The sequence below is a fragment of the Dryobates pubescens genome, chromosome 30 (genome assembly GCF_014839835.1).
Source record: "Dryobates pubescens isolate bDryPub1 chromosome 30, bDryPub1.pri, whole genome shotgun sequence".
Classification (NCBI taxonomy): domain Eukaryota; kingdom Metazoa; phylum Chordata; class Aves; order Piciformes; family Picidae; genus Dryobates; species Dryobates pubescens.
This window is the reverse complement of record NC_071641.1, coordinates 45,687-70,103: the sequence shown is the minus strand read 5'-3', so window position 1 is coordinate 70,103 and position 24,417 is coordinate 45,687. Positions and strand designations below refer to the sequence as shown.

At 39.6% G+C, this 24,417-nt stretch overlaps 1 protein-coding gene across 1 annotated transcript in view; it reads left to right on the top strand.

Annotated features, from left to right (window-relative positions):
• The first annotated feature begins 631 nt into the window (after positions 1-631).
• The window catches only part of CCSER2 (coiled-coil serine rich protein 2), a 62,833-nt gene continuing 39,047 nt past the window's right edge, over positions 632-24,417 (top strand). Inside the window, exons 1-5 of the mRNA XM_054174671.1 lie at positions 632-727; positions 1,558-1,736; positions 10,665-12,138; positions 12,881-13,080; positions 22,925-23,015. Of these exons, the coding sequence (XP_054030646.1) occupies positions 10,704-12,138; positions 12,881-13,080; positions 22,925-23,015 (1,726 nt within the window). The 5' untranslated portion in view covers positions 632-727; positions 1,558-1,736; positions 10,665-10,703. The remainder of the gene's footprint in view (positions 728-1,557; positions 1,737-10,664; positions 12,139-12,880; positions 13,081-22,924; positions 23,016-24,417) is intronic.

Genomic DNA, 24,417 nt, shown 5'->3' with positions numbered 1-24,417 from the left:
CCTGGTCTGGTGTGCATCTGCATCTCAGTGTTGACTGCGATAGCCCTTCCAGGCTTTCCATGTAGCTGTTCCCTGTGTCAAATCCCAGAGTCGGGACACTCGCAGGCCTACTTCTACTGCACTTCTAACTGAATTTCTGATTCGCTTAATGGCCTCGCTAACTGTTCGGGCAGACCGGACTGATGCATTCTGCGGACCTGCAGTCCTCACGCCCTGGAGAGCGCGGCGTGACGCCGTGCCCTAACAGCCTCGCAGCAATGACGGTCCGGGCGAGGCTCCACGCCGTTAGCAAGCCCCGGCGCCGGCCTGTGCCTTGTCTCGAGCGAGGCGCGCTGAGGCGGGTCTGCGGCATCGCTGAGGCGGGTCTGCGCCGCGGCTGAAGGGCCCGCCAGCGGCGCCGTCGCGCCTCGCGCCTCCCCCCGCCGCGGCGCGAGCAGGGCCGTTCACAGCAGAGCGCTCCCGCGCGCCGCCTAAGCGGTGGCACAAGCCGGGCCGCAGCGCACCGGCTGGGCGCGCTGACGTCAGGGTGAGGCGAGGGGCGCGCAGGGGCGTGGGGAGGCGGCCGGCGCCCTGCCCGGGGCATGCGCGCCGGAGCTGCGCGTGCCTGCTCTCCCTTCCCTCCCACCTCGGGCCGGGCGGGGCGGGGCAGCCGGTCGGTACCTGAGGGCGCAGAGCGCCGCGGCCCTGTCCGAGGAGGACACAGCGCCGGCCTACGCTTGACCCGGCGGTGAGTGCGGCGGCCGCAGAGGGAGGGTGCGCCGTTATCTCTTCGCTCTCCCCCTTATCTCTTCTCTCTCCCCCTCTTTCTTGCATGGTGCGATGCACCGCTGACGGTTTCCTTGGCGGCGGCGAAAGGGGAGCGGCCGTTGCACCTTTGCCTCCGCCGTCCTCTTTCCAGAGCTTGGTTCGCCGGCTTGGGCCAGGGATGCGGAGGCATCACGGGCCGCGTAGGCCGCGGGAGGCCGGGGGTCGGCGGCGGAGGGCCGGGCGGGTGGGGCAGTTTCCTGCGTGTCCCTGCCGGGCGCAGGCTTCACCTTTGGGGCGGCCTGAATGTCGGCTGCGGCTCCCGCAGTGCTGTTGGCTGCGGGCCGTGCTACAGGTGTGGTCTCCCCGGCTGGCAGGGCGCTTGAGCGGGGCCAGCCTGGCTGGCAGTTTCCTCGGCTTGCGCTCGCCTTAGTCAGCTGCGCTGCTCCCAGAGGTTAAAGGCGCGGCAGGCCTGTAGCGGTGTGCCGCCGTCGGTTCCTGCTTTGAAGTCAGTTTTGCGTCTTTTAATTCTCTATTTCTCGAAACGTACCTGCAGGTGTATTAAGAAATAGTAGCTGGTCACAAAGAGCTCTTGGTTGCCCCAAAAAGGGGAAGAAGCAAAAGTACCCAGTGTGTGACTGTTCAGAGATTGCAGTTAAAAAAAACGCAAAGAAATGAAAACCAAACCCATAAATACTGGAATATCTGTTTCAGGTGTGATTTGGTCAGTTTTGCTTGTAACAACAAGGGAATGCTATGTACGTTATCATAATTTTTCCTTAATGACACTAAGACTGTGCTTTCATCATCCAGAGCCTGCTGTTAACGTCTCGTTCTGTCAAATGTACTTTGGCACATAATGAAACGTAGGCAACCTCAGCCTTAGAGTTGGAGGAAGTCAAGCCGTTTATCTTCAGTTAAAGAAAGCAAAACTGAATGGGAACTTTATGCTGTAGCAGAGCATTAGTGTCCAGGCCAGTCAACAAATTAAGGTAAGGATTGTAGATCTGGTGCTCCATCTGGTCTGTTGTATAGTGTTTACCACTGTAAGACGAATTGGTTCAAATTATAGGCTTCATGCTTTGTATTCATAGCAGATTTGTTCCTGGTGTTTTGTGGGCTTTGAGTTTTGATTTAATGCAGAACAGGTTTAGGTTGGGGGGTTTGTGTGGTTGGTGGTGTTTTATTGTTGTTGTTGGGTTTTTGGTGAGGAGGTTTTTATTATTATTACAAAGGTACTGAAAGCAAAACTAAGGTGGATTTAAGGTTTGTTATATTCTTAAAACTGAGAGCTGCTTGATCTGTTCTCTGAAATTGAAAAAATCTCTTTTTTGGAGTAGTCAAAAATATGAAACTCTTGATTGTGCTAGTGTGAAGCAATAGATATTTGTTTTGGTGATACTGAATGAATTTGGCAGATATTTTTTCATTTATATAATGAACATATAACTCTAAATTCTGTGGGCCCATGTTAAATTTGATGCCTTCGAGCTCAGGAGGTGAATGCCTGACAAATGGAACATTAGTAATAGCTAGCTAGCTACCTAGATGTCAACCAAGGAGCTACATGAATATGCAACTTGCAGTAGAGAAAATGTTTTTAAAGTAAAAATTTAATGTTTACTCTCAATTAGTATTTTTCATTATGGGAATCTCAATGTTTAGACTCCCAAAACTGCTGACTGTTGTCTTATAGCTGTAAAGCTATTTAAACAGGGGAAATGTTTCAGGTTTAGAAGGTTTCTATATTTAATGTTTTTAACCACTGCAACACCTTGCATTTTTGAACTGAAGTAGTGATACATATGCATATAGAAAAAAAAGGAATAGTAGTTGTCTTCACGTAATGTTCTCATTTAATGTATTGTTACACTAATGAGTAATCCTGTTTAATGGAACTGTTCATGTTAAAGCTTGCTTGGAGTAAAACCTATTACTTTTGGAACTTGTCATCATTTAAGAGGGATTGGTTATTTGGAATAAACCAGTTACAAAGAAGTGTTTGCACTAGCTCTCTAGATAAAAAGCCATCAGTCTTCAGATTAACATTACTTGCCTAAAATTGTTAGGAAGTGTGTATCTCTGAAAAATGGAAGAGAGGTGAAGGAATAAAAAGTAGCCAGTTGCAGCAGTGGTTGTGATTTTTCTCTTTTAGCCATTATTTGGAAGTGTAAACAGCAGTACCGTCTTCTTAATTAGAAGCTTTCAGGCAGGGTTAGATTCTCTGATGACAGGGATAGTGAGATGAAGAAAATACTAATGGTGCTTTTGATAATTAGGCTTAAAATTCTTTTGTGTGTTTCAATTGGAGCAATTTTTTAAAAAAAGCTTCTGTAAATCTCTGGATATCTGAACACTTTTAGGTTACAATAAAATCCCAACAGCACTGAAATAATTATACAATGTTGAAGTTTAGCTAATCAGTGAGGGTCTTTGCTTTTCTTCCTACCTCTGGGACACATACTGCAGCTTGCTCTCAAACGTCTATCAAATAGGTGAATTTTGGAAGACATTCTGAGAATATTGACTCCTTCTCGATCACGAGTAGCTTGATTTAGAGAGATATAAATGTTGCTCACTGGCTACTCTCTGTTCTAAAGGGAGGATTCAGCTGCAACAGTTCTGCTGATACTGTCCTATAGTAAGGGGAGCAAGAAAGTCTTTTCAGACTGATTGATGCTTATCTCTGGTCATGTGGTGAACTGGAGCCACAAGTTCAGTCAAGTGCCGTTTTCATTACAGATTGCTAGGATTATCATGAGCACTTAGTTTGAGATGAGTTGAGCTAGTCCTCTGAAGAGTGCATTTTAATGGTTGTGATTGAAGCATGGTTCATGTTGGCAAAGTTCCTGCCACAAGGAGGCTTGTCTTCTTAGCCAGAGGAAAAGAGCTGATACAGTTTTACTTTTATGTGGTCGTTGAACAAGTTGTAGGTCTGGAATAACCCTGGAATTGCAAACCGTTCCTGAATCTATTCCCTGAAGCAAAAGAACTTCTGTGCTTTTAGTCTAAATAGTCCAGGTGGCTTGTGACACACAAAACACGTGTGACGCACTGGAGAACTGAATATCTTGGGTTCACTTGGCTCATGTACTTTGAGCTGGAGATTCAAGTATCTCTTCATGCAGATGTGTTGATCAATATTTCTGATGACTTAGGGAAAGCAGTGACTTCAACCTTCTTCTCAGTAAGGCAAACTTGCATAGGTAGACACATGGCAAGGCCAAAGCTATTGCTGTTAGTACCAGGAGATTTGAGGACAAGAGCAGAGTCTTTTATCCTGCATAGCCTTGTCCATCAGTAAACAGAGTTTTAAAATAAATCCTTATCCCTCTCTGTGTAAATCTTTGTCAGCATAGTTCTCTGAAATGGTACTTTATAAAAACAACACTTTGCCATGACTGAGTGTGAGATCTTGAATAAACAAAAGAAATTGTGTATCAGCTTCCTTTAAAGTCAAGTAAAATATGAGCATAGATGACTGTGTAACTGTAAGCTAATGTGGGAGAAAATGATCCTGAGTTCAAACTGTCCCTAGTAACTTAATTACTCATGTAAGTTTTCTTTTTTTCTCTCCCCGCCTTCTGCCCCAGTTTCAAGTGTATGAAGCACTAACAAGTATCTGTGTCTTCTACATTGTATAAAACTGACCTTGGAAGGTCAGCTGTATCTTTGTGTTCACATATCAGAAAATCGGTAACAATATATAATGCACACTACAAAATAACTGTTATGCTGTGGCAAAGTTGTTTGATACTGAAATCTTTGTAGAGTTGGGTTTTGAGATTGGGACCTGATTGTAGCAATCAAATTGTAGGCAGAAGCTGTGGGTGTCCAGCACTAATGAAATCAAATTGAGTAGCAAGGCAGTGATACTTTGAAGACATGGTTCAAAAAAAATCAAGTTTCAACTGAAGTTATAATGTGCTAGTACATGGCTGCAGTATTTTTGGTTAAGATGGGATGCTGAAGGGAAGGCAAACTTCAGAGAATACAAGTAAACGTGTATCTTCTTGAATGCACCTAGATGTGAAACAAATTGATTGATATAACTGGTATATTTGGTAGCAAGGAGAGCAGAAATCAGTGACTAGTTCTTGCAATGTAGGAAGCTTGCAAGTAGTTTCCCTGAAGAATTGGAGCAATGCAATGAAATAATATGGCAGGGGGGAAATGTTGGCAGGGCTTTAAAACTCCTTGCTTAAGCAGTCATGGATAAAAAAAGTTGAGGGGCTTGAGACAGGTTGGACAAGGTAGCGAAGGAGGGAGCTGTAAAGGGTTTCTGAAAAAACTCTATGAAATTTAAGAAATCCTATGAATTGAAAATAATTGAAGGTTGAGGAGCTCACTTTTACTGCTTGCCCTGTTCATCCTCGGAGAGAATGTGGCTTTTTATTCATCACATTTAAAATAACATTGACTGCTGGAGCTGTGTGGCTGAGCTGGAGAATTGAATCTGGACACTGAATTGCCATAATCCAAACCCAGAGAAATAATATGATTTATATGATATTTCAAGTTTTTCCAGGGCTCATTTGGTCTCTTTCATAAGAGAAGTTGTAAAGATTTCTTTGTTGCCCTTCTAGCTTTTTTTTTTTTTTTTTAATATTTAATCTAGCAGTGGCTACTGACTGAACAATATGAGTATTTTTAAAAATTAAATAAAAGATCTCTAGCAGTGGCTTGACATGGTTTTGTATCAAAGTCATGATCTTGTGAAAACACCTTGAACTATGTTGAAACGGCTTTGTCAATATGTAGAAAAGAGATTCCCACAACTATTTTCTTCTTTTCCTTTTGCTTCATCTAGACTAGTCTTGCTCAGTTATCACCTGTGAACCTCTTCAGGCGTACTGAAGATATCTCAGAACCAGTGAGTCTATGAATTACATGCAGTCTTCTTCAATTATCTCTGCTTGTCATTCAGCCTAACCTATAACTAGAATTCTTACTCAGGCAGCAGTGGAAAGAATGAGCATGCATGGCTGGAGGGAGAGAAGCCTTATTGCAAACTTAAACTAATGGGAATTCTTACTCTTAAGATACCTATGTATATAAACTCTTCAGCAGTGGTTCAGGCAGATGGTATTGTTTCTGTCTTTAGATAATCAATGCAGAAATGTATTGAAGAATATCCATTTGTAATGCCATAAATGGCTTTTAGCTTGTCGTTCTTATATGGAGAAGATGCATCAGTGAGTGAATAAGCAGACTAGAAAAGGGATACTTCCATTTCTAATCAGTTGCATCAAATGTTTCACTTGACATTCAGTCTGCTTGTTCTTATCAGCAAGGTATTTCTGCTCCTGTTAGCTTGCATGACTGAAGTAGCAAAAAGTGGTAACTGGAAGCTGACTCTCGATTTCGTTGCTGAATAATGGGGAAGTATGTCTTTCTGAGTAGAGTTAGGGACATTAGAAATTTGTTTGAATTGTTTGGTAACAGTGCATAGTTGTGAAGGAAAAGGGAGGCTCTTTTATTTTTAAGTGAAATATTTGTCAGACAGAACCAGACAATTCCTACTTGTTTGCAAGGTGCCATAGCTTTCATGTCAGGGCTCAGAGACACATTAATCTGTCTTGTAAGAATAAATTCATAAAGACTGAAATTACCTGCATGAAATACTGCTGCTGGAATAATAGTACTATCAGCAAAAGCAGTGACCTGGTTTTGCTGTCAGTTGCCTTGATGCTGACATAATCACGAAATTTTTGAAAGGAGAGATTGAGATCTGCCTTTTCACCTTGTGAAAGTTTGGATTCCAGACTGCAATTTACCTTTGGCATTATTCAGTCAATCTTAACTGCACCATAACATTTAATTTGACTTCGATATAAACAATGATAACAGTTTTAAACTTTTCTGAAAGGTAGCCCTCTACATGAAAGAGTAGTTTCAAATCAGTGTGTTTCAAATACACATATACACACACGTACATAGGCACACTTAGAGGTTATCTTCCAGGACAGAAATCTTCTGAAATATAAGCAAGTTCTAACACAGCAGAGAGGGTACCCTAGATACAGGTTTGCTTTATAGTCACAGAACTTCGGGGTTAGAGCAAGAATAATACTTGAGTAACACAATAGTTCAGTTTTTTCTTCTCTGCATCTGTATGACTGTCTTTAGGTTGCAGAGCATTAGATCTGTAGGGCAGACAGAGTGTGTGTCTCTTTGTAGTTTGGTTTTGTCCGTTCCAGTTGTTATCCATGAAGATTGATAACAGATTAAACTGAGTAATGTCATCAAAGAATTAAAGCAAATAAAGTCTTATTGTATCTCTTCAGCAAAGATTCTGAGAACAATACATCTCTTTCAGTTTAAGTGCTGTTAAGCTACCCTGATGAAGAAGCTTGGTCTACAGGAGTTGCTTGACAAGGTTCAGTCTGTTGAATTGGTTCTGTTCACAGAAGGCTGTTCTTTGTGTAATACAACAAATGAAGTAATCCACGTAATTTAATTCCTTCTAGCAGAAGTGTTTCTACATTTGGGCTAGGTATATCAGTCATCATTGCTTCAATGTTTCTGCCTCTGATTTATCAAAGTCTAGCCCATCCTTCTCTTACGTTGCTTTAAAAGACGTTCTTTGGGTTAATACACTTAATGTAGTGTTTTTGTCAGCTGTGCAATGTGTTCTCTGGATTTCAAGTGAAAACCTTACTGGACTCTGCATCTTGTGTTTTAAAGAATTGGTTGTGCAGGAAGTGTGTGGTGCCTTTATCTGCTGACACAGAGCTGACATCAATAGTTCAGATTTAAAAAGGTATGGGACTGCTACACTTGGATGAGCGATTGGAAAAGTATGCAACAGCAAAGTTAAGGAAAATCCAATGTCCACCAGCATCTAAATCAACTCTAGCTCTTACTAAAGGCATTTTCCAGAATTTAGAGTCAGAACAGACCTATGTTTTATCTCTCCTTTTGCCTGGCCTTTGAAGAAGGGAATTGATGACTTCCTTCAAGAGGATGCATGAATTGATTAGCAGCTTTGGAGAGGAGTAGTGCCTCTGCAATGCTTTATTCTAATTGTTAGATGACCTCTGTCTTTGACAACAGTTAGGCTGTCAGCCATAATGCAGTGTCATTGCACTTCACATGTCATTTATGAATTAATTATAATAACCTGTATTGACATTTAAGAACAACATGAAAGTGCAGTGTTTCAAGTCTGTTTCTTCCTTTTTTTTCTGGCAGTTATCTATTTGGAGTAATATAGCCCAATACCCAAGTATCTTTTCCCATCTTCCTTTCTTTGTCCTGCAGCTGCTTCCTTGCTACAGCTGGCTAATGATCTGCACGTTGACTGCTGTTATGCCTTAAGTCCTGTCAAAACGCCAAAAATCAGGGCTAATTTACTTATTTGAGAAACTTCAGCAGGGGTCTTATTTGTAGTTAAATTTTTCATGACGTCTTCAATAAAATCTTAAGGTTTTATGATAAATCCTGGTGTGTGGGGTTGGTTGGTTGGTTTTTTCCAGTTGGTTTGTTTTTTTGTTTTTTTAAAGATTTGTATGAATTCAAGACTTTAAATATATAGTCTCTATTTTACTAATATGCAAAACACAAGTGGGTGAACCATTACAAAGCATACAATTCTGCACAGACAGGAACTTAGCTGCTTCCCCCTGCCCCCCTCCTTGAGCTACCTGATACTCAATGTAAAATAACATTAATGGCTGAGTGAATTGAGAATGTGGCCTTAAGGGATGAGTGGAGTTTTTGATTCTGGAAGTATTCCAATAGTTTTCCTCTACATTTCCCTATTTCTTTTTCTCTAGTAAGTGTTTGTGTCCTCTAGCCTTAGAAAGTATTAAGAATACATGTGCTGATGAATAACAACAATGCTTTTAAAGATTGCAAGGAATGTTAAATCTTTTTTGCTGTATTGACTAAAGATGCTGTTCAGTGTTAAAAATGCGGAACAGCTAATTACTTCATGATGTCTTTCTTTTGTCCCTTTATCTATATGTATTATCATGCTCTTCCTTGACCTAATGCATTCTGAATAATGGTAAATAAAACTCAGCACAGCAGCAGTGTGGGTAACTGGTTTGCTTGGTGCTTGATAGGTCAAACTATAGTAGTTAGAAAACATCAGCATAACTAAATGTGAAGGTAGAATAAGCTCTCTGAGATCTGGGAACAGAATCTTACAACTCTGAACATTGAACAAAATCATTTCAGAGAAAAAGAACAATTGTTTTGGAATTTCTTACCAAACTTTGAGTATGGTACCTTCAAAAGGCACACTGTTGCAGTTGCTAGTATTAATCACTATGCAGGAAAAGGAGTGACACCAAAATTTTTTGATGCCTTCATAAAGCATTGGGAATTGATGTTGCCTCACACTGTAATCATTCCATGATATTCTGAAGCAGAACCTCGCTTGCAAAACTGAACTTTGGTGAGGAGCTCATATACAGGAAGCTGCCTTCCTGGTGCTGTTAAAGCAGACTGTGAATGAAGTAAAAATGAGTGTTGTGTTTGCTAGTTGAAACTAGTGTTGGAGGATCTTGTCAAGGTGTAAATAATTGTGTAAGAATGGATTATCACCAGGGTCTTGAATATCCTTGAATGTAAGGCTGTAGCAGCTTTCCAGTTAATCCAGATTCTACTTCAGAGAGAGTCTGTAAGTTCTAATTCCTTCTCCCTGGATCATTATGTAAGTTTAGGATCTGAAGTGTTTTATACAATCAATACAATGTTCTTGAAGATCATGTTTTGTCTTCCCTCCCCTAATTAAGGATAAATGAGCAAGTACCCTTTGTGGAGAACTGAGAGGTCTTCTTTTCAAGTTTAATTTGCACCACTTGGTGGAGGATTCAAGTAATCTAATTAAATGACCGCATTTAAATTTTGTAGTCACCTAAGAGACAGATGTGGAAAGGGAATTCATAGAGCATGAATGTTAACTTAGCAGCTTTTTAATATAACTTTTTTTTATGAGATTTGAACTTTATTGTTAGTATATTTTTTCTATATCTGCAGTATGATGCTTGCTGTGAATTCATCATGATGTTAGAGGCCATTTTTATGCATGGAGTTATTTTTAAAAGTATACTTCATTACCTTTATATATTTGACAAAGTAAACATCTTTGGCATTTGATGTTAAAGCAGAATTTTGGTGGGGTTTTTTTTCCCTTTTGCAAGCTGCACAGGTACAGTGTAGACAAGTTTCTTTATGGATACAGATGTGTGAGCAAGATGCTGTGAATGCTTTTTTAGTAGATGATGTTGATAGAGCTTTTTGAGAAAAGCCCAACATTAGACATCTAAGTCCACATGCAGACACCTGTGTAAGAATTCACTTAGTATTTGGAAACTCTGCATTTGTGTGTTTCTACAAGTTGGTAGGACATGGACTCTGAGTGTGTTTCTCTATCTTTTTAAATGTAGGTCTTCCAGAAGTACAGCTCTGGGGCATCCTATTAATTTACAAAATCCTAAGGGTACTTCAGTTTGCATGCATTTAATGCCAGTTTGATTTTTATCTTAAGTGTTTCTTAGTGAGCTCGTGCAGCTTGAGGAGTGAGTCACTTTAAGGCAATGCTTGCTGTGGTAACACAAGGTATTTTCTGTACCCTGAATAAGTATGTTGTTGATTGTTATGTATTGAGTCTCATGATTGCTGTGGTTTCAATTTTTTTTTTTTTTAATTTCTTTTTTCAATCCTGCCAATTGTATGTGTGTCTCCCCAAAGAGAAACATGGATAAGGGTTTCAGGGAGTAACATATGAGTGACAGAAATTGTGTGTCTATACATCATTATAAAACCAGGGTTTGGAACTGACAAAACCGTAAAATCCAGGCTGGCAAAAGCAAGATACCATTTTACAACTGTCTTTAAAAAAAGAAACCTGATCTTGTTTAATGCGTGGTTGTTTCAGGTCTTTTTTTTTTTTTTTTCCCTTTCTTTAGATTCAAGCACCATTTAAGGACCAATGTACCCAACAGCTCATGGAAGAAAAAAATCAAATCAGGACATCCTTGGTTTCCAGGCTACCGAAATATGGAATGAAAACTTTAGGAGGTGTTTTGCAACCGATGCCAAATGGAACTGCTGTTAGTTTAGCAGGCAATAATGGTGGCAAAAATTTGGGCAAGCACAATGGCACTGTTCATATGTCTTCCTTTTCTTTCAACTGGAAAAAATCAAATAAGTATCAACTTCATGATCAAAACAGGAGAGAGACCAACTCTAAACATAACTATAATGAAAAATTAACTGATTCAGAAAAGTATTCTCAATCTCAAGGAGCATTGGGTAATGATGTACTCAGGGTGGATTTGAACAGTACTGCTTCAGTTGCATCAAAAGCAGCAAAGCAAACCAATATGTTTGTATCTTCCACTGAGGAATTAAACCCAAAGTCTTTGCCTGGGCTCTCTAGTTCAGCAAAATTCACCAAAGGTACCCTGTCAGGAAGGACCTCATATTCTGGACTCAGTGCTCCAAAATCACACTTAAATGGGTTCTATGGAAATAGGCCAGTGGTAGGCTTGCAGAGACCTAGAGCAAATTCCGCCACCACAAGGACAAGTTCAGGAGAAAGCCTTGCACAATCTACAGACAATAGCAAGGCTTTTTCCTGTGAAAAGATGGTAAGATCGCAAAGCTTTTCACATTCCATTCAGAATTCTTTCCTTCCCACTGCATCTTTAACCAGGTCGCATTCCTTTAATAAAGCTGTGGATCTTACAAGGCCTTATCATAGTCAAAATATAGCTGCCAGGACATCTCAGAGGTCAAGTTTGTTATCAAGAAACGCACATCAGTTGGATGTACCCAATGGAAATGAATCCATGAAGTATGGATTTACCAGGCCGTACTCTGGTGTGTCAGGTCCTTGTTCAAAGATGCCCCCAGTGTCAAATGGGTCTGGGTCAGCGCCTTCTTTTGGATACAGATTAAGTCGACCTTCTCTGCTGAAGCCTACCAGGCAGCGATTTGTGGGAAATATGGTGGATGGCCGCAGAAGTGCAACTCCTGATACGTACATCGTGGAGAACGCTGAAATGTCGACAAACATTAATACAGCAATTGAGAAAAACAATATTAGAGAGAGCAATGCACGAAGAACAGAATCTGATGAGGGCTTGCATGAAAGTATAGGAAAGCAGGGCTCAAAAGTCATGTGTATGAGCGATGATGGAGATGAAATATCTATATCTTCTTTGTCATCCTCTGAAAAAAATGACTTGAGTGAAGACTTCAGTGATGATTTCATAGATATAGAAGACCCAAACAGAACTGTGCAAATACATCAAAAGGAGAGCTGCCTTCAGGAACTGGAGCATGAAAGTGTAACCTCAATTGAGCCATTCACTTCTCTCAAGAAAAGTGGAGGATCTTGCTGTAATGCCGATGACTGGCTTGATATAAACGTGTCTGGTAAATACTTTATGTTCTGCTTGAAATTTTAGGTACTAAAAATTATTGCCCATTGCTTTTGAATCATGTCAGAATGGAATTTGGCTCTATGCTGGTTGGTTTGTTTGTTACAGTGCTTATTCTTGATAGCTGTATGGCTGTCAGATTCCTTGTATCCTGCTTTGCCATGCATTTCTATGGACTATTGATCTTTAAGAAAATTATTCCTCCTCCCCTGCCCCCTCTGTAGGGAAAGAACCACATTATAATAGCATGAATGAGTGTAGGATGTCTAACTAAATCAGTTAAATTATAACTACAGATGTTAGTGTTGTTTTTCCTGACACGTGCTGTATTATTCCTGTAACAATTAGTGGAAAAGGCGATGTTTTAAAAGCCACATTTTGAATGGGCCTCTCACACTGCAACCTTCTCTCGAGAAAAAGTGCAGCTGGAAGATTGGATGCAAAGCATGTACTTTTGGACCCACCTTCCAATAGATTAAAAAGATACAGAATTTTAGAAAGTTTATATGGTGGGTGAAAGAGTAGCAAAGGTGTATGTTGAAAGAATACTTAGTTGTAGCTACCAAACCAGCTTGAAGTTTTTTGCCTGCTAGCATGAGTGAACACCACTTTAGAATTCTTTCAGGTACAGTACAGTTTCAGAACAGTTAATGCACCAATAATACACACATGAATTGTTACTTTTGAAATATCCGAGTGATTTTGGACTCTTAAGTGTTCTTGTTTCCTTCAAGCAGTGGATGATAACAGTGAAAGCACAAAGGATACTACTGAGAATGTGATTTCTCCAGAGATGAATTACAGAGCTGGGTCCTCTTTTGAGCTTTCTCCATCTGACAGCTCTGATGGCACCTATATGTGGGATGAAGAAGGATTGGAGCCTATTGGAAGTGTCCATCCATGTGGAAGCTATGAATCTTCAGAAATGAACAGCATAGTATGTATTTATTTTCATAACTTGCATGATATTACTGCTTGGAGATTATTGTTCATTAAGTACATTTCAAAAAGCAGAATCAATGTATTTGTTTACTTTTTTTCTGTAGTTGATAGCTTTGAGAAAAATCTTCTTTAGAATGTTTCTGTGTAGGTGACCTTGATTAAGCCTTTTTATTTTTGCCTTATTCTCAAGTTAGGACTGAACAGATCCTTCCTTATGCAGTCTTGTGATAAGGTTCACAAAGAATAAATGAATAAAGGAATTAACTTCTGCAAATGGTAGGCTTAATATCTCCTACCAATCTCTAAATCTAGGAGTGAAAGGCAAGAAAATAACTATCATCTATTTGAATCCTCATAGATCCTCTGGTTTCTCTACTGTGTATGCATAGGAACCCTTTAGAGGGGAAATTTGTTTAGCTTTCTCAATTGTATAAGCATAAAATCTTGACTATAGATACCTGACTGTAGCTCACCATAACAGGACTCTTCGTAGTTCTGAAATGTGATACACAACATTCATAACCTTTTTCTTATTGCTAAATTATCACGGAATCATGTAAAGGCTTAAGTTGTAAGGGACCTTTGAGATCATCTACTCCAGCCTCCTCACCGTGGGCAGGGATGCCTCACATCTAGACTTAGCTGCTCAATGCCTCATCTAACCTGGCCTTGAAATACCTCCAGGGAGGAGGCATCCACAACCTCCGTAGGCAACTTCTTCCAGAGTTCCTCCACCTTTGTCCTGAAGAACTTCTTCCTAAGATCCAGTCTAAACCTACTCTCCCTCAGCTTCAAACCATTCCCCTTGTCCTATGCTAGACAACCTTATGAAAAATCCTTCTCCAGCCTTCTGGTAGGATCCTGTCAAATACTGGAAGGCAGCTCTAAGGTCCTCCCAGAGTCTTTCTCTAGGTTGAACAACTGTAGCTTCCTCATCCTGTCTTCATAGCAAAGGTGTTCCAGCCCTTGGATGGTCTTTGCAGCTGTCCTCTGTACTTGCTCCAATGACTCCAGTGACAGCACACTGCTGTCTCACATTGAGCTTCTCATCAATCAATACCCCCAAGTCTCTTCAGGGCTGCTCTCAACCCAGTCTCTACCGAGCATGATCTACAAGATCAGTCAAGCATCAATGTAGCCTTTGCAGTGCTGTGACCTGGCAGCTGAGGTCAGAGAGTCATCTCTGAGGTTTTGGTAGACATGATTAGACTATTGTCTGTCCTTAATTTTTCACTGTTCATATTTTTTATCTGAACAGACTTTTGTGTTAAGCAGTTCAGAGCTTATTAACAGGATATTAGGAAAGAGGACTTTGAACAAAAAGAATTTGGCTTAAAGGGTGTGTCATACTTAATGTGTTTCAGGTGTGTGCCACTTTAGTAATGTAGATACCAGTTTTGGACTTGCACAGTTTGTGACATTTCCATAGACTTCAATTTGCAATTTTAGTAGGGTTGTCTGCTCCAGCCCAAGAGCAGAACAGCAGAGATTTCTTCTGAAAATTGAACATAGCTATTTTAATGTGAACTATATATAAATTCTTGATACATTTTTAGCTGCTTGTGGTATTGTTTGCTATCTTGTTTCTCTTAAATTAAGATGTAGTGCTTAAAAGAGTTGAAAACACATTCAGTAAATTCTCAGGATAGTTGTGACCAGCTTGAAAAAAAATGTGTGAGACTTCCAGTATGAGCTTTGTAGTTTTATTGATCTTTGTAGGGGACAAAAGTGCTTAATGTGGGCCATTGGCAAAACCAGAGATATGCATGCCAGGAAAAAAAGGGAAACTTTGAAACTTTGGCCTTGATAAGTTTTAAATGTAGGTGTTTTTTATGCACACAATGGAACTTATCAAACAAAAGAAACACCAAATACTTTGCATTTGGAATTGTAGCTCTGAAATGCTCGTTGAATTGCCTTATAGTGGTGGTGTTTTTCTCCTGTGCTTGTTTTTGGTCAAAAGCATAATGTTTTACTTCTTCAGTCTAAAGATTAAACACTGACTTTCCTAATCTGAAGATGTAGAAGAATTTCTGAAGAGTTATGTTTTTGAGTAGGTTAATGTAAGCTTTTGTTCCATGTTTTGCCTTTTCTGTGCAGGCAATGAATATAAAGACAGGTTAAAAAAAATAACCAGAATTGAAAGTGTAGAGAATAGTTATTGTGATTAATCAGAACATCAGATGTTTTGATTACTGGGAGGTATGTGATCAGATTGTTTTTTCTATATGCTACTGTGGTGAGGATAAAAACAGTTGTGTCTGTCAAAGTCCAGTTGAAAGGAGTCAGACTGAAGGATTTTGAGTGCCTGAGCCATTACCGGACTGCCCCTTGGAATTTATATTTCTAGAGGAATATCTGAAGCAGACGGATAGTTGGTTCTAGAGTTTCTGTGCGATCAGGCTGGAGTGATCAGGCTGAAGCGTTGGAGCTGAGGAACAGCTCAAGTGGATGGTAATTGGTAAAGTTAGTGTCAAACTCAACCTTTTTTAATTTCCATCCTGCTGTTTTGTTTGTCTTTCAAGCTCTTAATATCCTTAGAACTGACAACTACCAACTGCTTTCCCTAAATTGTTCTATAGATGGCAGAGCAGTTCTTCCTGGGTAGTTTTAGATGAGAAGTTTTTTGACCCTCTTGGATGAAGTAGCTTGTGCAGCGATCATTTAACAAGCCCTTTGGAATGGTAACCGGAGTAGGAAGACAATGGAAGCATCTTACTGGTTAAAAAAATCTTGTTCCTTTTCTGGGAGAAGAAAAGTATATTTATCTTTGCTGCTCTCAGTAGAGTTTAGTTTTAAATACACAGAGGGATGTGTGGAATAAAGTAAACTTAGTGAAGAAACTAAAAAGATGCTATCTGAGCCAACAGCTCAGTTAATGCCATTGTCAACCTTGAGATGTTTGCCACTTATCTTAAGCTGGTATTGCTTAAGTTCATGAAGTCGTGTCCACGTTCCATGCTCTTTTGTTCCCAAATCTTCATGCTGTGTTCCAGGATCTGGTGAAAAGATGCTGACTCGCTTGAATTCTTGTGTTTTAAGTTCATTGTTTTCACTATATTGGAAAAATGAAAGCAATTACAAGTATACAAATCACAGAATGATATGGGTTAGAAGAGACCTTTGGAGATAGTCCAACTCCCCTTCCAGAGCAGTTTCATCTAGAGCAGGCTGCACAGGAGGATGGTCAGGCAGGTTTTGAATAACTCCAGAGATGGGGACTCCCCCATGTCTCTGAGCAGTCTGTTAGTGCTCTACCACTCTCAGACTAAAGATGCTCACATGCTACATGACATGTCACATGCTCATGAAAAGCTACACATGCGATCTCTAGCAATTTCATGTTGCTTCAGAGTGTAAAATGCTCCATTATTTGTAGGTAAACTGAAAAAATTATGCTGAACTTGTGATATGAGTTGAATTTTTATGAAAACACAACCTGGAAGTAATGAGCAGAAAGGTTTGCATTTCCTTAGCCTCTGCTACTTCTCTGTTATTATGTTTCCTGCTCATGGCTTTCTATTTCTGTGCTCAGTAGTAAAATGTAAATTTTCTACTTAAAATCATCTGCCAATTAAAAAAAAAAAAAAGATATGTTCTTAAATGTTGCTGGAATTATGCAGAAAGGTCATCAACATGCTTCCCCCTACCTCATTCAGTTTCTCTTCTGTAGGTTTACTGCTGGAGGCTAGATGGCAGTCAAGGAATGCTTTTTGTGTCTTGGGATTTAACTTGGCTGTATGTTTGGCGAGTGCTGTTCCTTATGAATTGGTGAAGTCTTAACAGGAAGATTGATTCTGATTTTCATCTTTCCCTCCCTTCATCATGCTATTGAATTTCAGATTTCTTGCAGAACTGGACATCTGATTTTAAAATAATAAAGTAGCAGCACTCCTCAACATCCCACTCCAGCAAACCTAGCTGCTTCTTAATATATAGTAGGTAATAACCTAATTATTATTTCCTATCTACTTTTAATAAACATAGGAAGAACACACAAGTCCTTTATAAAATGCTTTTAAGAATAGAAAATCTTTATTGAAGACCATTATATCTAATAGCTAAACAGAAAATATCTTGGATTTTCAAAATAAAGTTATTGCTGTGTTTGTTGTCATGGCAACTTTACTTTACAGAGCATGAACCGAGCATGATGAAATGTGTTTGGATGCTTGGCTTAATTATCTTTAATGTAATTCAATGTACAGCAATTAAAACAGCTCCCTTTATCCTAGTTCTGGTATTCTGAAGAATTCTCTCCTGTCTGTGCTGGTGTGGTTGCCTCTGTTGTTAGCCTTTGTTTACCGTGAGTTTTTCCTCTTCACCCCAGTTGCATTGTCTAGTATGTGCTTTCCTGTGTCATGATCTTCTGTCTCTCTTGTCCACCCTCACTGAACAGTTCGGTTATTATTAAACGGTGCCCTTTTGGAGACTTGCATTGAAATGTCAAATTCTGAAAATATAATCGAGAAGACCCTGGAAATCTTCCTCTAATCTACTGTCAACCTTAAGTTGTATTTGAATTTTGCAGTTATCCTTAAGCTGCTTTTACTAAAGGTTTGACTAAATAGATTAATGCCAGGTGCTTCTAGCAGGTCAAGACAGGTGGTTCTTCCCCTTTACACTGCTTCTGTGAGACCCCACTTCAAATACTGTGTAGAGTTCTGATGTCCCCAGCATAAGAAGGACACAGAGAGGTTGGAGCAAGCCCAGAGGAGGGCTACAAAGACCATCCAAGGGCTGGAACACCTCTGCCATGAGGACAGGCTGAGGGAAATAGGGTGGTTCAGCCTAGAGTAGGAGGGACTCCAGGGTGACCTTAGAGCTGCCTTCCAATACCTGAAGAGATCCTACCGGAAGGCTGCAGAGGGAAATTTCATAAGGATGTCTAGCAATAACTGATCTCTAAGGTCCCTTCCAACCTAAGCCAGTCTAGGAGTCTATAAATGCATCATCAGTAAACTGGGAAAGTATTATATGAACACTGATATTAAAGCTAGGCATGCTGGAGAGGTGTTTAGGTACCAGTGCTGTGGATGACAACATCATCTTTGGCTGTGAAATTTTGAGCTTGTAGACACGCTTTCTGTAGTTTCATTTTTCTCATCAAAGTGGTGGCATAGAACCATAGAGTGGTTTTGGTTGCAAGGGACCGTCAAAAGTCATGTAGTCCAACACCCCTTCAGTGAGGAGGGACATCCTCCACTAGATCAGGTTGCTCAGAGCCTTGTCAAGCCTGACCGTGAATATCTCTAGGGACATAGATCCTTTAGGTTTTTTGTTTGAAGTTTTTAAGGAGTTGTAATCTTTTGTATTTAATGATTTACACTTATTGCTCATGTGGTTCTTTTTTTTTGAGCAAGATGGAAAATGTGAAAGAAATTGTGATTGTTTTTAAGAAAAATCATGATGTTGAGCAAATCAAACTAAATAAAATTGTGTGTGTTCAATGGAATACTTAAATTCCATGTGAGATTTTTGCATCCATTTTCCACTGACTTCAGAAGCACGTGATTATTATTGGAAGCAAGACCTGAAATGCTAAATCAGTAACAAAAATAATTAGTTATTTTCCTTCAAGAGCCTACTTTTTAAAGGTAGGGCAAATGAATGAGGACTGAGGTGGATGGTAGACAAATGTAAAACATCATGTTCCTGATATTCACCAACAATTCATGATTACTTTCAATGCAATTGCTTTTCTAAGCAAAACAGCATGCCTTGGCATGGAATGAAGGATATGGAGTTGTTATTTTGAGTCCTTCAGGGTTATCTTAGTTCTGTGAACCATCTCTGAAATGACTTGTTTGAGGGTTGCTTTTGTAGAATCGCTCTATTTCTGTGCTAACCCAAATGCCTGGGTGTTTCTTTTTCCCAAGTAAAATACTTTGCATCATAAGCTTTCACTGGTCCACATCTTTTGTGTTTAATAGGGAGGAAATGTAGAATAGAATAGACCAGACCAGGTTGGAAGAGACCTATAAGATCATCATGTCCAACCTATCATCCAACACCTAATCAACTAAACCATGCAACCAAGCACCCTTATCCAGTCTCCTCCTAAACACCTCATAGGGCTTGTGCTCCAATGTCAGTGACTTCCAAAATTTGAGTTAGTGATTATAACTGATTTGTTGTAATGCTAAATCTAGTTGGAGAACTTGAAACAATATGTATGTGTGTTACAAGTAAGGTGTCTTGGACCAAAATTCCAGATTAAGCATGCAAACTGAGATGCTAAAACCCAATGCAAGGAGATTATTTTGCAGAAAATGATTCCTCTGCATCCCAGGCTGCGCAACATTAGCAGAGATGCTTGAAGGCTGCCCTTCTGGTCAGGCAGATACAGGATGAGCAGCTTCTCTTTTGTCCTGTATCCTTCTTCCAATTCAGGCACACTAATTTATTTCTGTTTGCATTATATACTTAACTCAAATATTTCCTATTCCATTGTGATATGACATGAAAACACTGCTGCCTATGCTGAGCTGGTAGCCTTTCTGGAAGGAGAGCTTGGGGACAGCACTGCAGGTTGACTTGGTATTTTGCAGTCCCAAAGTTTCTCTCTTTTCTAGGTTATACAAGCTCTAAAGTTACATTCCCATTATTCTTTTCAACTATACCGATAAAATATGATTATTTTCTTGCTGTATATAAAAAATATGTAAAATAGCATTCTTCTGTTACTGTAACTTTTAATGCTTGCTGAAACATGTAATATTATGTAGGGTTTGAGCTGATGCACTTGTGAATAATTTTTTTAGTTCTTGTTCTGTTTGACTTCATTGCCCAGCATCACTTCATGATGATAATCGCATTTAAGCATGTATTATTAACAGTGTTACTGCCATGTAGCGAACTTCAGTTCATTCTACAGTAGTAAGATTAACAACAGAAGCCTTTAAATACAGGTTTTATGTGTACTGATGTGTTGGTGAGACCTGCACTTTGTCTCGTCTACTTTTATGTTCCTGAAGTAGATAGCATTGGGAAATACTCAAAGGGCAATCATAGACGGTCCAGTTTTTATGAAGACTTCATCTTCACAGTTGTGTGTTCTAGCAGAGTGTGCTTCAGGAATGTGTAATTAGGAAAGCATAATGAAATGAGCTGTTGACAGAAAAGCATGTTTGGCATTGTGGCGGTTTTTGACTATGCCTTTAAAATTCAGTTACAGATTTTGAGCAGAAAAGTAGAAAAATATAAATAAATCACTATTGGGTGTAAAAAGGAAAAGAAAAGATATTCTAAACAAATTCATTGGGTAAATATCTGGAATAAGAGGAGCTGTACCATAACAATCCTTCCCTTTTCTCTTCTGATTTTGGCTGTTTTGCTTCGCTCAGAAGAGATAGCATGCTTCCGGCTGACCTTGGCTAAGTCTAACCCACTGCTTTTTTCTCTCTGTTCCTCTCTTGGGACAGGGGGTAGAGGGGAAGTGGAATAGCTCTCCCTGTTCTTTTTGACCGGGGGTTGTTTGCTAATTGTAAATATCTGCATAACATTGTAAATACTGCATATTTTGTAGATATTCATTGCATTCTCTTGTAGAGTGTAGTTTTTCTTGTAAATGCAGCTTCATTTGCTTCTGAGTTAGTCTGGCAAAGTTAGTATTGGGGGGGGGGGGGGGGGGGGGGGAACTTCAACCCACCACAGGCATCTGAAATGCTGACCTTCTCTGACATCATTAGCCTGGTAAAGCTCTGATACAGAGATAGCCAAGTGCCTTATCTACATTTATTAGCTATCACTCTGAAAAATTACCGTTTTATGTTGCCCTTTTCTAGATGCTTTTGCACAACTATGGCAAGCATTTTCAACTTTTTAACCTGTTTGTGGCCACTCTTTGCAATTAGTCATTCTCATTAAAGTTCTTGCAGCGAGACAAAATAACGCTTGCTCATAGTAATTTGGAAGATCAAGTCAAGGTATAGAAACAATTTGTCATCTCCCAAACCAACGCTACCTCTCAAACACTTACATTTTGCAGACTTGTTTTAAAAAAGACATGCTAAAAATCTTCTAGTTCCTGGAAAAAATATAAATTGGTGGAAACAAACAAAAGTAAATATATGCAGGCAGCTTGTTCTCCAAAATGTTAAATCCGTATTTTGTTCAGATGGCTTCTGTTTCTCATGGAAGTTTTTTCATAGTTAGTTTCACTGTTATTCACAATGCCTTGATCTATAGATTTTTCTCTTGTTTTTGTTGTTTTTTTTCTTTTCCCCCTTGTAAATCCTTAGACTACTATGCTTAAGGAAAATAATTCAGTAGAACTTTAAATACAATAAAGCCAGCTTTTCATCTCAAATATTCCATCTTTTCTTGATATGCACTTTTTAAACATAAGCAATATGTTAACTGTTTTCATGGAATGATTTGGGTTGGAAGGGACCCCCAGAAGTCATCTAGTCCAACCACCCTGTGGTCAGCAGGGACATCTTCCACCAGATCAGGTTGCTTATAGCCTTGTCAAGCCTGACCTTAAATATCCCCATGGATGGGGCCTCAGTGACCTCCCTGGGCAACCAGTTCCAGTGTTCCACCACTCTCATAGAAAGAATTTGTTCCTAACATCCAATCTAAATCTGCTCTTCTCTAATTGCAAACCATTGTCCCTTGTCCTGCCACTCCAGGCCTTTGCAAACAGCCCCTCTCTAGCTTTGTTGTAAGCCCCCTTCAGGTCCTGGAAGGCCACTCCCTGGACCCTTCATTACTCCAGGCTGAACAACCCCAGATCCCTCAGCCTATCTTCATAGAAGAGGTGTTCCATTTTTGTGGCCCTCTGGACCTGCTCCATCAGGTCCATGTTCTTCCTGTGTTGAGGGTTCCAGAGGTGGATTCTGTACGCCAGGTGAGGTCTTAACAGAGCATCTCATACTATCCTTCCTAAGTCAGTAAATAACTTACCCTGCTGAAATGTAGAATGTTTAATATTCTGTGTCACCAACAAAAAATAACAATTTCTTAAATATATCTAGCTCTTAGCACCACTTGTCATAAAATACAGGAGTCCTTCATGAATACTAGGAACACTGCTGAAGAACATTGGAACAACAGTTTTGACCAATAACTATTAATGTTCTGCCCTTTCACCTCTACATCTCTGATAACACTTAGTAGTGTGAAAGGAAGAAGGGTCAATTTCTGTCTTTAACACTGATTGTCTTCATCACACTGCACTCCTTTATCTTTACACCTCACTGACTAAATATGATATGGTAATTCTATTTAGTACTAACATAATATTCCATTTCTTGATATTAGCACACTCATGCAACACAACAATTTTCTAGTCCCTTTAAAGCAGCTTTATGTGAACCACAATCTTAAAGGCAAAAGGCAGCAGAGCTTAGTGCTGATAATTGTGTATTTAAAGTTTTGTTGGCCCAAAAGGTCAAGATGATGTAGGTTTCCCCCCGACCTTCCTTTCAAGGAAATTAGAATAATATGATATGAAAGCTAAAACAAGGTGATGTAACATTATCTCCTTACCAAGCTGGTTTTCATTTCTAAATGAGCAAAGTAATTGAGTTTTAAAATGCTTCCAATTGGGGAGAATGCAAGTAATTAATGAATAGAAAAAAAAATCTTTGGAAGTTTTCAAATATAGCAGGCAGAAAAATGTTTCAATCCATCTGTTTCATCAAGTACTGTTATTGTATGTTTGCTGTTGTGGATGGTCTCAAGTACAATTGATCTTGGGTTCTAAAGAGGAGGCTGCTGCTAGCATCAGGTGTGTGTACAATACAAATGTAACAAAGCTTTGAAATAAATGTTTTATGACAGTAGGTTCATGAAATATTATGAAAGCAGCTGTATCTCACATTTTCTTTCAGGATATCTTGAATAATCTTGATTCGTGTGATCTTGAAGATGATGATCTCATGCTTGATGTGGATCTGCCTGAGGATCCTCCTCGTGACAAAGGTTCGTAAGTTAGCCAAGCAATCTTACTGTTAAACTGCATTATAAGCTTAAGAGATTTTTTTTTTTTCAGTTGTGTTGTTCTGATGTGTGCTTTAGTAATCCATTGCACTCTTGAAAAACAATTTGAAGTAACTACTCTGAAATGTAGGATATATTATACAAATACAGCTCTTACATTTGAAGACTTCTAAAGTTAGAAACCTCTTGCATTTTACAGAAATGCAACCTTGTTGCACGCTATTACTTCAAATTATTTTAGTAGAATAAATGTCAAATGTTAAAATTAGTCATTCAGTCTCATGCTTCAACTACATTTGAAAATACTACAACAGAGTTGTTGTGGGTTTTTTTATTTTCAGCTTTGGTGAATGACAATTTAATAATTTTTCATCTACCAAATAAAAATATCTCCAAATGTATTTTATATAATTCAGGGTAGCAGAAGCTTAAGGATTTAAAAAATGTGGGTTTTTTCCAAGCTGTCTTTTATCTACTCTTGTCAGTGAGGATGCTGGCAAACTTCTCATAGGGAGGGTAGCAGTATCTAGATACCACTAAAATAATACAAATCTAGACTAGGTAATTAGACAAATTACTGTCGCATGCTTTCAAATTCTGGCCTGAAAAAGTTTGAGGTATTTGGGTTTTGTCATTCCTGCCCTACTCATAATAATTGTCACTGTCATGTGAATACACGTATTAGCTTTATCTCCAACTTCAGTGATGCCTAATATATCTTCAGATGGACAGAAGTTTTGAGTGTGGAGCGTTGTACAAACAAATACTGAAGAAAAAAGCATTTCCTTGTTTTATGTAGTGCTCAGCTGCTTGCTGAACCTTGGGGAAATTTTAGTTTTTCGAGAGTGCTTTTAATTCATTGTGTGAAAACGTTGGTGCATATGTTAGGTATTAAGTCATATTAACAGTAAATAAACAGTCTTCCATCTGCTGCAGTGGTGGCACATCATGTTTTAAGTGTATATGTATGAAGTGTAAGTAATTTTATTAATGACAGAATGTTTTCAGTTGGAAGGGACCACCAAAGGTCCTCTAGTCCAACCCCCCCTGCAGTGAGCAGGGACATCGTCCACTAGGTCGGGTCACTCAACCTTGTTGAGCCTGACCTTAAATATCTGTCGGTATGGGGCTTCAGCTGCTTGCCTGGACAACCTGTTACAGTGTTCCATCACCCTCACGGGAAAGAACTTCCTCCTAACAGCCAATCTAAATCTTCCCTTCTCTAATTTCAAACCACTGTCCCTTGTCCTGTTGCTCTAGGCCTTTGTAAACAGTCCCTCTCAGCCTTCTTGTAGGCCCCCTTTCAGGTACTGGAAGGCCGTTATTAGGTCTGCACAGAACTTTCTTTTCTCCAGGCCGAACAGCCCCAGTTTTCAGCCTTTCT